We start from the raw sequence: 13803 nt of genomic DNA, 5'->3' as shown, positions 1-13803 counted from the left end.
GATGTGTGGGAACTTTTTATAGACAAATGTCAAAAGTATTATACTCCAGGAGCGTATGTGACAATCGATGAAATGTTAGTACCCTTTCGTGGTAGGTGCAAATTTTGCATGTATATGCCCAAGAAGCCAGCCAAATACAGCCTCAAAGTTATGTGCCTTTGTGACTCACGAACATTCTATTTATGCAGTGCATTTGTTTACATAGGAAAAGGGACAAATAAAAGTACATTATCAATCCAACACAGGATGTTTTGAAATTAATAACACCAATTGAGGGAAGCAATAGACATGTGACAGTAGACAATTGGTCCATGTCACTTGAACTCTGTGATCAACTAGAAGCCAAAAAGTTGACTGTCTTAGGCACTCTAAAGCAAAATAAACCGCAGATCCCAGAAGAATTCAAACCAAACAGAAAGCGCCCAGTAGAATCTCCATTATTTGGGCATAACGAAGGAAAGACAATTTGTTCTTATGTTCCTCGGAAAGGTCGAGCTGTTGTGTTGCTTTCATCTATCCATCACAATCAGAAAATTAGTACTCAACAGAAAAAACCTGAAATGATCATTGATTACAATGCCACAAAAGGAGGAGTGGATGCACTGGACCAAATGTGCACCAACTATTTGTTATCACGGCGAACACGCAGATGGCCAATGTCTGTATTTTATGCCATTCTAAACATAGTAGGAGTCAATGCTGCTGTCTTGCTTCAGTGCACCAAACAACTTGATAAAACAAATGATATAAAAAGAAGAGAATAGCTACAAAAGCTTGGAATGGATTTAGTAAAGCCCCATATACAATGTCGAGATGTCCAACCCCTTTCTTGTGAACTGAGAGACGTTGTTAAACTTGGTGGTACTCCTCTTACCTCAACATCTTCAGAGACAGAACCCATGAGGAAAGCAAGATGCTACATGTGCGCAAGAAGTGTGGATAAGAAAACCAAATAGTGTGTGAAAAATGCTGAAAACATGTTTGCCCCAACCACAGATTTTCAGTGTGCCAAAATTGTTTGTAATCATATCTCAAATATGTAAAAAGGTTTATAATATTCAGCGATAAAATTTCAATTAAAAATAAAATTTTCTTAAATTACAGTTTCGTTTTTCTTATTGGGGTACTCCGAGACCCCACTAGTGTATGAGCATTTCACTAGAGTAGTTAAGGGTTACACACACAATTTATCATTGAATTACATAATGCAGAAGAACCTGCTTGTATACAGGGTAGTTATTCTTGTCCAGCTGAATTTGTGGTAGCACAGTTTCAATAGCAATAATATGATCATACTATCTTAAACTGAATTAATACATATGCTTTTTAAAGGGCAGTGTGCTGTTTCACCATACATAGTAATTTATCTGCCTAAAATAATTAAGATACAGTATATGATTTTGATTAGTTATAGAAGTATAACAGATTTCCTAATAAAGAGGATGTTAATGTTACAGAGCATTGTTGGTGATCTACTAACATCTCTGGGTAAGAATTTTGCACCTCAAGATCCAGAGATGGCAAAGTTTGAATCAGACAGCCAGTCCAAGAAAATGTTTTCTGCAGTTCAGTCATTCCTTATAAATGTACTGAAGGTATACATACATATAATATACATCAACAACTTTTACAGAAAAGCTAATTTATGAAATACCTTTCTTGTTCAAATAAATTGAAGTTATTGGGAAGTCTTGAAATTATTAGGTAATCTTATAAACACACAAAATGTGGCAAAGGGCTTTCAGTGAGGAATCAGGCTGATTGACAAGAGTGAAGGTTCAAAATCTGTGCTCCACAATTTATGATGTGTTTGTGCAGTCAACATGCACCATTTAGAAGTGCTTCATAATAATATAAAAAAAGGTACAAATCTTCACACTGAAACCACTATCATACATCGTGGCTGAAAGCCTGTATATTGTTAAAGTTATAAAGAAGAGTATTCAGCTGAGTTGTTGATTCCATTTTTATGCACAATATTTTTAGATCAACTGAGTCTTGTTATCAAGTGCTGCAACAGTGTTGGTTTGCATATTCACTGGCTGGTTGGAGATCAGGCAACAAACACATGAAACAGCACAGCTTGCAGCACCAGAGGAATAAGACTGGGTCAGTTGTAAAAATATTGTGCATATAAATGGAAATCAATAAGTCAGTTGAACACCTAAATGCATACCATTAATCAATCTTGCCAATAAATCCTGAGAGATTATAGAAGATTTTTTTATGAAATTTTAAGCAATTTTCCATAAATGGGTTTAACCGTAAATTTGGAAAAAAGCAGTTGTCAGAAACAGAATGCTTTCAGTTAACGTAGTGTACCAATAATAAGAGTAGAATGGTTTAATTATATTAATGCATGGTTTCTGTTCATTTGAACATGTCTGAAAAACAGAGAGACAACCTACAGCTGTAACTGAAGGTGGAGGAGAGAGAAAGGAAAGGAAAGAGAAGGAAATGGTATCAGTTGCATTGGACCTTTATGGAGAATCAGCAGCAATGAGTGAAAATTTGTGTTGGACAGGGACTTCAACCTGCAATCTATTGCTTACTAGACAGTTGCATTAACCAATGTGCCACCCAATCACAGTATTTATAGATAATGCATGGACTATCTTCACATCTTCCCCGGCCATCCCATCTAGCACCACCTATCCCGGTCAGGCATGCATTTTTGCTCAAAACTGCTGATTCCACATAAAGCCCCAATGCAGCTGATATAATTAGTTCCTTTCCTTTTCTACCCTCAACTTTCAATTTACAGAATGTTTCAGGTTTTGAGTTCGCATATTGGTGAAAAGTCAGAGAAGATATTCTAAAAAATTTAGGTTCATCTATTTTTATTACCCTTCTTCAAAAACATTCCTTATTCTCAGCAGTGTCAAAACTGAGTCCACACATTCAAGAATACTATGCTAACAAAAGGAGACAAATGTCGAGTAAGAGGCAGAAATAATTTCCTCATACCTCTATCACAGTTTCCAGTCTAGATCATAATTTGTTTTCTATGCTTCTAAAATGACAGTTTTTGGCCTTAAGCTATCACCAGATGTCTTGAATGACACAAAATTTACAATTACCATCTTTCAAGAAATGTAAAGGAAACATAGAAAAATAATAGTGAATCATAACCCCTCAGCAAAAATCTTCTGATACAACGTATATCATCACTGGTGAAGAGTTCTCGGGCTTCCAGCCAGGTGGCAGTGTCTTCAAACTGCGACGTTTCAACAAGTGACATACACATCATCTTCTGGCGAAGTGCCAAAACTTTGTCGATGCTGGTCCCTTTATGCCTGTGGTGTGCCCCCCACCACCTGGCTGTGGGAGGCTGGATCCAGAGGAGCCGGTGGGTGGGGTGGAGGGGGAAGTGGGTGTGCCGTTTGTGTCTCCGTCAGAGCATTCCGATCGCGTCTCGCAAGCTGGATAGTTCTTGGTGTGTTCACAGCATATTGTGGCTAATGCTGCATTCCAGGTCATGCTAAGTTGATAACCTTCATCCTTGTTCACAAGATTCTTGTGGACCCGTATTTCTATCAATTCTTTAATGATGCTGTCCCAATAGCTCCCAGCTCAGCACAGCAGCCTGGTGTTCTTGAAATCAAAGGTGTGATTTTCATTAATGCCATGTTTAGCTGTAGCAGATTTCTCTGTCTGACCAAGTTGGATGTGTCTGATGTGTTCCTCACCCCTTTTCGAGATGCAGCACTGCGTTTGTCCAATGTATTCACAGGCAATGCAATATTTGCCAGGTGTGTTGAGTTTTAGTGGGTCTTTAGCTGAGCCCAGCAGCTCTTTCATCTTTGGCAGTGGTTGGAAGATAGTATTTATGTTTGATTTTCTCAGTGGCCTCCCAATTTCGGCTGACAGGGGCCCCAAATATGGCAGAAAGGCGAGTTTTTTGTTATCTTCCTCTTCTTCTTCTTCTTCCTGTTCCTGAAATTTGTCAGCCTGTCTCTTCTTGAAGGCCCCACCAATTTGTGTTTCACTGTACCCATTTTTCAAAAATACCTCTCTTAGGTGGTGTAATTTATCTGAAAGGCTTTCTTTGTCACAAATGACGCGTGCCCTATGTACCAAAGTTGTCAGTACTGACTGGCATTGCGCCAGATGGTGGCAGCTGGTTGCATGGAGGTACAGGTCTGTGTGCATCTTCTTTCTATATACTGAATGGCCCAGCGTGCCATCCGCCTTCTTCCTAATCAGTATCTCCAGGAATGGAATACAGCTATTCTCCTTTACTTCCATTGTGAAGATGAAATTCTCATGTATGCTGTTTATGTGGTCCATAAACTCCTCCAGTACCTGCCTTCTGTGCCATCAAATCATGAAAGTATCATTGACATAGCAGAAGAAGTTCCTTGGTTTAGGTGAACAGTTTGTAGGGTCACCTCCTCAAAATGTTCCGTATAAAGATTTGTCATCCCTGGAGCAAGGGGAGATCCCATGGCCACTCTATCCACTTGTTCATAATTCTCTCCATTGCACTTGAAGTAAGTGGCCATAAACACATATTCAAAGAGCTTCATTGTTTCAGGCTCAAAGTGCTGATTAAGGAGTGCCAAGGCATCTTGTATAGGTACTTTCCTGAACAAGGATGTGATGTTGAAGCTCACGAGTAGGTCATCTCTCTGTATTCGGATGTTCTTCAGTATTCTCATGAAATCTACGGAGTTTTTCACATGATGACTGCAGTGTCCCTCCAGTGGTTTTACAGTGTCGCCAGTCCGTAACTGTGTGAGTTGATAGTGCCCAGAATCATCCATAGAGGTACCCCTTCCTTGTGAATCTTGGGCAATCCATGCAGGCACGGTGTCGTTGGTGCTCTGGGATACAGTTGTTTCTTCACTGCCTCTGGTAGATCTGAGTCCTTCAGTAGCACCACAGTTTTCCTGGTCATCATTGAGGTAGGGTCCTTGTTGAGTTTCCTGTAGGCTGGGTCTTGCAGCAGAGAGCAGATTTTCTGTTGGTAGTTGGCCATGCACATCAGCACCATCGCATTTCCCTTGTCTGCTGGAAGCACCCTGGTGTCAGCATCATCCCTCAGTGCATGGATAATCCCCGTGCAGTACTGTTGGCTTTCAGGAGCTGTGACTTGTCAATGATCCTGCAGGTCTCCCTTTGGATCTACTCTGCTTGATCTTTGGGTGGGCCCTGAATTGCTGCCTTTATGCTGCTGATGATGTCCTGTTCCGGTATGGTCCTTGGTACAATTGCAAAGTTCAACCCTTTAGTGAGGACAGATGTTGTGGCTGCATCTAGCACCATATCTGTCAAATTTACAATAGTTCTGGTGCTATTTGTCACCTTCTGGGTCGACTGATGAGTATATCACTCATTCAAACATCACAGTTTGAAGACACCGCCACCTGGCTGGATGCCTGAAAACTCTTCACCAGCTGTATGCACTGGGAAAGTATACATTCACATTTATATCATCACTGTTACACCATGTATATTGAGGAGGTAGGTTTACAAGTGCTCAAGTTATATGCACAGAGACACACATTTATGTATAATGTATTGTTTTAGAAGAACAAAAGCAAACACTGGGTTTCAAATCAACCTTAATGAAGAACAGCAATAAGTAAAACTACATATGTGAAATGGTTCATGGAAGAGACGAAGAAACTAGTACTCTTACCTAATATTATTTAGGGGCCACTGGGACAATGCAGAAGTGCCACAACATGATGTGGCATAGACCTGACTAATGTCTGAAGTAATGCTGGAGAGAACTGACATCATGAATCCTGTAGGGCTGTCCATAAATCCTTAAGAGTATGAGGGGGTGGAGATCTCTTCTGAACAGCACGTTGCAAGGCATCCCAGATATGCTCAATAATGATCATCTCTGGGTAGTTGGGTGGCCAGTGGAAGTGTTTAAACTCAGAAGAGTGTTCCTCGAGCCACTCTGTAGCAATTCTGCATGTGTCGGGAGTCGCATTGTCCTGTTGGAAGTGCCCAAGTCGGTCGAATGCACAATGGACACGAATGGATTCAGGTGATCAGATAGGATGCTTATGTACATGTCACCTGTCAGAGTCATATTAAGATATATCAGAGGTCCCATACCATTCCAATTACACACACTGTGCACCATTACAGAGCCTCCACCAGCCTGAACAGTCCCCTGCTGACATGCTGCATCCATGGATTCATGAGGTTATTTGAATACCCTTAAATGAGACTTGTCCAACCAGGCAACATGTTCCCTGTCATCAACAGTCCAATGTCAGTATTGATGGGTCCAGGTGAGGCGTAAAGCTTAGTGTCATGCAGCCATCAAGGGTACATGAGTGAGCCTTCAGCTCCCTAAGCCCATATCAACGATATTTCGTTGAGTGGTTCACTTGTTGACACTTGTTGATGGCCCAGCATTGAACTCTGCAGCAAAATGCAGAACAGTTGCACTTCTGTCACACTGAACAATTCTCTTCAGTCATCATTGGTCCTGTTCTTGCAGGATTTTTTTCTGGCTACAGTGATGTCAGAGGTTTGATGTTTTAATGGATTCCTGATATTCGCAGTACACTCATGAAATGGTCGTATGGGAAAATCCACACTTCATCGTTACCTCAGAGACGCTTTGTCCCATGCGCTGACTACAACACCACATTCTAACTCACTTACATCTTGATAACTTGCCATTGTAGCAGCAGTAACTGATCTAACAACTGTCCCAGACACTTGTTGTCTTATATAGGCATTGCTGACCACAGCACTGTATTCTACCTATTTACATATCTCTTTACTTGAATATGCTTGCTTATACCAGTGTCTTTGGTGCTTCATTGTATGAGTAGAGTGGTGTCAGTGTGTGTGTGTGTGTGTGTGTGTGTGTGTGTGTGTGTGTGTGTGTGTGTGCGTGCGTGTGTGTGTGTGTGTGTGTGTGTGTGACAAAGTGTCACTGTTTTTGTTTATAAGAAATACAAAAAATTGTTTCCATATTTTATTACCTACATTTTACATGTTGTATGCCCCTTTATAAGATACTTGTCCGCAATTTACAAAGTAGTGAAAGAATGAGTTATTGTTATTACAAATGGAAAATATTATACTGTAATTAGATCTGATATTTGTTTTTAATGAAGGAAATATGTGGGTTCCAGAGTGTGTAAGATACAGTGTCACCATTGTCATATACATTACATTGATCAGACTGAATGGAAATTTGCTGCTTAATTTAAGGAATATAAAAGTAAACAAAACCAGAGTGCTTTCAGTATTGATGTGGGTACAAAAAAACAGGCATGCAATGCCAAATGATCATCTATCAATTGTAGTAGGGAAATGTAAACACATAGTTTCAGCAGAAAACAATTATGTTTACTTTATATCCCAAAATTTTGTATCTGGAAGCAAACACGAGCAGAAAGTGAGCCTCAACTAAGAGACTAATAACCAGACATTTACTAAACACTGAGCTGTACTGATTGAGGCTGCTGGACTATATATGCTGCTTGCTGTTATCATCCAACCAACACAACGACACCAAAAAGATACCATGGAGGAATTCACAAGATGATATTAGCAGAATCATAAAGTCATTTGTATTCAAATTCATAATTTTTTACTTTGTCTTAGAAGTAGTGTAAATCTGTAACAGCACTTTTAATACTGGTGTCCACCCAGTATATTTAAACAGTTTCATTTAGTTCTCACTATTATGGCTTTAGATAACACCTAACATATTCATTTAGTTTTACTTTGTTTTTGTTATTTTAACCAGAAATTTTAAACATTAATGTTTTCATGCCAATTTTATCATCCTGGCTGAAGTATACAGGGTGGTTGGAAACAGTCTGGAAAGCTTGTTAGGGTGTAGCAGGGTAGGTTGTGCTGAGACATAATTGTTGTCAGTTGTTCGCATAGCATAGATGATAGTCTACATCTACATTTCTACTCCGCAAGCCACCCAACGGTGTGTGAGGAGGGCACTTCACGTGCCACTGTCATTACCTCCCTTTCCTGTTCCACCCTTAGACTTCAATTTATTATGAAAAATATTTGAGCTATTTGCTAAGTAAACAATTTTTAATCATATCAGATTTATCTGCAAGGCATAAAATAATATTACAGTACTCTGAACTTTCTTACAGCCTCAACCCATAGTTGATACCATAACAGAAGAAGAAAAGTATGGGAATGACGGTGAAAAATTTGCAAGAGTTGGGAGAACTTTGGTAGGAGGAGCAGAGACACTTACTAATTTCTTTGCATCTGTAGTTGATGTAAGTAGTTTTCATTGTTCTATTTCCACTAAACTATAGAAGGATATTTCCTTGCTAAGAAAAACAATTTTTATAGAGGAACAGTAACATAAAACATTTATTTTGTGGATCTATGTTACTTACTTAATTAACAGACTTCTTTTTTGACAGGTGCCAATGAATGTGTTGAAAGGATTCACCAGAAAGGCTTCAACTGTACTAAGTGGAATTGGGACAAAGCTTGTAGGACTATAAGATTGTGTCATATATCTGTTGTTGATGCACTAAAAGTTCACAATATGTATAATTTAACCAAAGGCTGCCATGTCACATATCATATACTGATCACACTGTCATGTGAAACATATCTGTACAAACTGCTGTAAGAGATACATGCACAGACAAATGTTAGAATTATGATTCTTTTTGGGAAAATGTTATCAGATGTAAAATATGGTCCTTCATTTCAGTTACAAAGAAACTGAATGAATGTTTGTGTAATCAAATGACTGAAAGAGTAACTACCTGAGAATATTAAGTTGACGAGTCATATAGTACAGAGGGAAATGGAAAGGTGGTTTCCAAGTGTATGTCCTCTGAGACAGAATTATGGTTTTCATGCTACTCATTTGTAACTGCTGTCATCTTCCTACTTCTTTTGCTTTGTCTATAACTCCTCAAAAAAATGTTCAATTACAAAAGACTGAGAATCAAGAGTTTGTCTTTTGTATTTATATTTTATACATCATGATTCCAACAGTGATTTATACAGAATTTCTAACAAGTTGTGAATGTTGTTACTTATGTCATTACAATTTAAATTTTAAAATTTCATGTACAAATGCAATGTATAGTAGTTTTAATATATTTATGACTTACAGTATTAAAAAATAGTTTAACACTGAGACTGTTTTTATTTTCTTCTGTTAATTACTGAGTTCCTGAAATAATTAAAAATATGGTAATGGAGACTGCAAACTCACTCTCTACTTGACAGAATACATTGGCTGCCATCTCACTGTGTTTACTGTGTGTCACTTTTCCCTGAGTTTATTATGACTGTTTCTCAATTTCACTAAGATTTCTTTTCAAGACACAACTCTGCAGGACCAAAACTGCATGTCTCCCAGAGTATCCAAACAGAGAAACAGTCTTAACACTGCAAAAGACAAACAGCACCAGTCAAATGGTTAACTAACTTCATGAAAATTAGAGGTTGTAGCTATCTACACTGATAAGCAAAAACATTACAGCCACTGACCTACTATTGGCATAAACCCATGCAGGTGACGTAATGATCACCTGGTGAAGAATGACTGCTAATCAGACACATGCATTGTGCAATGTAATATCAGTGAGTGTGTTGTCCATGTGTAGAATGGGAAAGGAATGCAATATATCTGGGTTTGACCGAGGGCAGATTGCGATGGCCCAGAGGCTCAGCATGCACATCTCAGAAACTGCACAACTTGTTGGGTATTTAGGAGTGCTGTGGTGAATGCCTTCAACATGTGGCAAAATCAAGGGGAAACCACACCCAGGCATCATGGGGTTGGGCTGCCACTCCTCAGAACAGATGTCAGATGTTGTAGGCCGGGAATATTGGTAAAACAGGACAGGCAGCAAACTGTGGTGGAATTAACATCAGACTTTAATGGTGGGCAGAATACAAGTATATCTGGTTACACAGTGCACCAAACACTCCTATGGATAAGCCTCTTTAGCCAATGACCCACTCATGTGCCAATGTTAACAAATGGCATCAGTAACTATGACAGAAATGAGCATTTGACCATCAGCACTGGACATTGGAGCAGAGGAATACTGTTGCATGGTCAGATGAATCCTAATACCTTCTTCATCATGCTAATGGGAGGGAATGGATTCATCATCTTCTAGGGGAACAGCTCCTTGACACCTGTACTGCAGGACAGAGACAAGCTGACGGTGGCTCGCATGGGCATACATTGGTCCAGTGGGCATCCATGGGTCCATTAGAGCTTCTGCAAGGCACCATGTGGGTGAAAGAGTATTGTACACTGGTTACTGAGCACACACATCCCTTCATGACATAATGTTTCCTGATTGCATTGGCGTTTTTCAACAAGATAATGCAGCATGCCACAATGCCAGGAATGTAATGGAGGGATTTAAGGAACACAATAGTGAGTTCCAATTGATGTGCTGGCCCCTCAACTCACCAGATGTGAACCTGATCAAAAACATAGGGGATGTGCTTGAACATGGTGTCAGAACTCATCACACCCCCACCCCAGAATTTACAGGAATTAGGTGGCTTATGTGTGCAGATGTGCTGCCAGCTCCCTCTAGCGACCTACCAAGGCCTCATTGCTTCCATGTCATGATGCATTGCCACTGTTATCAATGCCAAAGGTGGACATACCAGCTATTAGGTAGGTATGTAAGCAGAGCAGACAAGGATGGGGGATCACCCTAAAAAGATATGGGCTGCAAATGGAGAAATCCATTTAGATGTGTGACTTTGACAAAGGGCAGATTATTATTACTCAGAGCCTGTGAATGAGTACCTCAAAACTGGTGAAGCTGATCAAACATTCACCTGTTCCTGTTGTGAGCATCTATGGAGAGAGGTAGGAAGACAGTGTAACTACCACTAAGTGCTAAATGGTTGGATGTTCATGACTCTTCACAGAACGTAAGGTTCAGAGACTAGCCTGCTCTGTAAAGTAGGATAGATGGTGATCTGTGACATCTGTGTCAGAGGAGCACAATGCTGGAGCATGCACAAGTGTTCTGGAGCACACTGTACATCACACATCATTGAACATGGAGCTCCACATTAGACCACCCCTATGTGTTCACTGTTGACCCAATAATGTCATCAGTTATGACTGCAGTGGGCTTGGGACTATCGGAATTCAACTGCTGATCAATGGAAACATGTTGGCTCTTCTGGTGAGCCAAATGTTTACTACACTAAGTCACTGTTTGTCGCCATAGCTCCCTTCATCGAGGTGAATGGCACCTCGAAACGTGCAGCACGTCATGGATGCAGGCTGGTGGGAACAATAATATGGTATACGAGACAATCTCCTGTGCTTGCATGGGACCTGTGGTAGTAATTGAATACATGCCGCCTGGAAACAGCTGCAAACCAACTGCATCCCTTCATGCCTGATGACTTCCCTGATGGCAATGTCATCTTTTAACGGTATAATTGTCCCTGTTTTGGAGCCAGAACCACGCTACAGTGGTTTGAGGAGCTTTGTAGTGAACTCAAAGTAAGTCCTATGGAAACTGTATGTGTAACTATCAGATGCCATTACCACGTACACGAATCAGCAGCCTGTTATTTAGATGAATTACTTAACCTGTGCATAGTCATCTAATGTCACATACCTCCACAAACCTATCAACAAACTTTCTGATCCTTGATATGCAGAATCAGTGATGTACTTGATTCCGAAGATGGACAAACAAGCTATTAAGCAAGTGGTCATAATGTTGTGGTTCATCAGTGCATCCACACAGGGTGAACATTAACAAAACTGACAAACTGCAGGATTGGATTCCTGACTGGAAATAGAGGAAAAAAGGTCCCATGAACATGTGTCTGGAACTGCATTGCTGGCATGGTAGATGGTGGAGAAAATGTCCTAAGAACATCTGTCTGGAAATGCATAGTCGCCACAGTAGATGGCACTCGTGAATGACAGCTCCTCTGACCACATCTCATGTGTTCCTTGTGTGTTCTAGGCTCAGTGATTGATGCAGCATACTGTAAGCAACAGAATGGTCTGGTATTCATGTCATGAATAAGCCAAGATGGTGTCTGTGTATGGCTAAGCAGATGGAAACAGTCAAGAGGCAGAACCTGGTCCTCCAAATGTGGTGTACACACAGTCCGTCACCTTCCTGCACATTCATCTGTCTGAAATGACCCATGGTCGCAAAAACGCCAAAAAGGGCTTCATACATCATGTTATGTGGTTGGTGTCTGTGGGGGGTACTTGTTTTAGTATAGCATAGCCGTGCTGCCTCTTGACCATTTCCATCTGCTTAGGCATATACAAATACCACATCGGCTTGTTGACACGAATACTACACCATTCTGCTCCTTACAGTACACTGCATCAATTACACAGCCCATTACACTGAAGGAACAAATGGCACTTGCCCAGAGAAACTTTCATTCATCAGTGCCAACTACCATGGCATTGATGCATTTCCAGACACTTGTTCATAGGACCTGTTTTCCTCCATTTCTAGTCAGAAATCTGTCCCTGCAGTTTGATGGTTTTATTAATTATCACTCTGTGTGTGTGTGTGTGTGTGTGTGTGTGTGTGTGTGTGTGTGACACTTAAACATCTGACCTGCTGCATAGGAGGAAACAAGCATTAATGGCTTGCTCTTGCTGCATGTACTTGGAGGTACTAACACACCTAAAAACATCTTAATTGTAATTTCTATAATTATTAGTCTGCAATACAATATCCTCTCAAAATGTGGAAAGCAAAAAGCCAGCAGAATATGACTTTTTTTTTTTTTTTACAGTGTTAAAGATGTAGAAATGCTCATAGCACTTAAGATATGCAATTTAGAGCCCATATTTACTGAATTTGCAGCATTAATTATGATACACCTTGTATAAACAGGGTGGAGTGTGAATCACATAAAATGTAACACCCCTTTTATTTTGTGAACAGTTCGAAGTATTGAAATGACGCTTATGACAAATGATAGTATGCTAAGGAGCACATAGTATGGTGTGTGATAAACACTCTTAACTATTGCATTTATTGGGATATTGAGGCAAGTATGATTTTTTTAAATAGATTGATTAATTTTTCCTAACAGCATCCAAAAGCACTCGAAAAGACTATTACAGTGATACAATGCTTTTTAATGTTGTAGTTTAAACTTTCACAAAAAAATATGAGAAATATTCTAAATATGAAAGGCAAGTCAACCAGAATGAGCTCTTGTCTTGTATATATGCTCATGCCAGCCTACATCATTGTATCAAGCGTTTCAACTGTTTACTTGTCTGCAATGCAGAATTAGCAGGAACTGGGGTCATTTCTGCTTCAGTATTACATGCATGCTGACATTTACACCAGTGAGGAGACATCAGCACTGCTACTTTTGTATGGCAAATGGTAGAGATGTATTGCCAAGGAAAGTGGGATCACCTGGAGGAGTGTCATCCACATTTTGAATCAATGTAATTTTCACCCTTATCATCCTTCTCTATATCAGGCACTTGGAGGATGTGATTTTGAAAGTTGTATAGACTTCTGCTGGATTTCTCCTCATCACTTAGAAGATAACACTACATTTTCTCCAATGTGTGCTCTTTACCAATGAAGCAACATTTATGAACTACAGTAATGTAAATTTATGAACATGTACTAATGGGCAACTGAAAATCTACACTGGCTTCACCAGATACAACAAGTGTAAACGTATGTTGCAGTACCATAGGAAATTCCTTTGTGGGACATTATTTAATCCCAGGGATGTTAAATGAAAATATGTATCCCCACTTTCTTATAAATTGATCTTCTAGAAGACGTACCCTTTTATAAGCCACCAAAAAATGCATTC

General features: G+C 39.8%; 1 protein-coding gene across 1 annotated transcript in view; it reads left to right on the top strand.

Moving 5' to 3' along the window:
• The window catches only part of LOC124607132, a 127775-nt gene extending 118760 nt beyond the window's left edge, over positions 1 to 9015 (top strand). Inside the window, exons 3-5 of the mRNA XM_047139339.1 lie at positions 1458 to 1595; positions 8103 to 8234; positions 8385 to 9015. Coding sequence (XP_046995295.1) covers positions 1458 to 1595; positions 8103 to 8234; positions 8385 to 8468 — 354 coding nt within the window. The 3' untranslated portion in view covers positions 8469 to 9015. The remainder of the gene's footprint in view (positions 1 to 1457; positions 1596 to 8102; positions 8235 to 8384) is intronic.
• Positions 9016 to 13803: the final 4788 nt, after the last annotated feature.

This window comes from Schistocerca americana, chromosome 3, assembly GCF_021461395.2.
Source record: "Schistocerca americana isolate TAMUIC-IGC-003095 chromosome 3, iqSchAmer2.1, whole genome shotgun sequence".
NCBI classification, from domain to species: Eukaryota; Metazoa; Arthropoda; class Insecta; order Orthoptera; family Acrididae; genus Schistocerca; species Schistocerca americana.
This window is presented reverse-complemented; position numbering and strand designations above follow the sequence as displayed.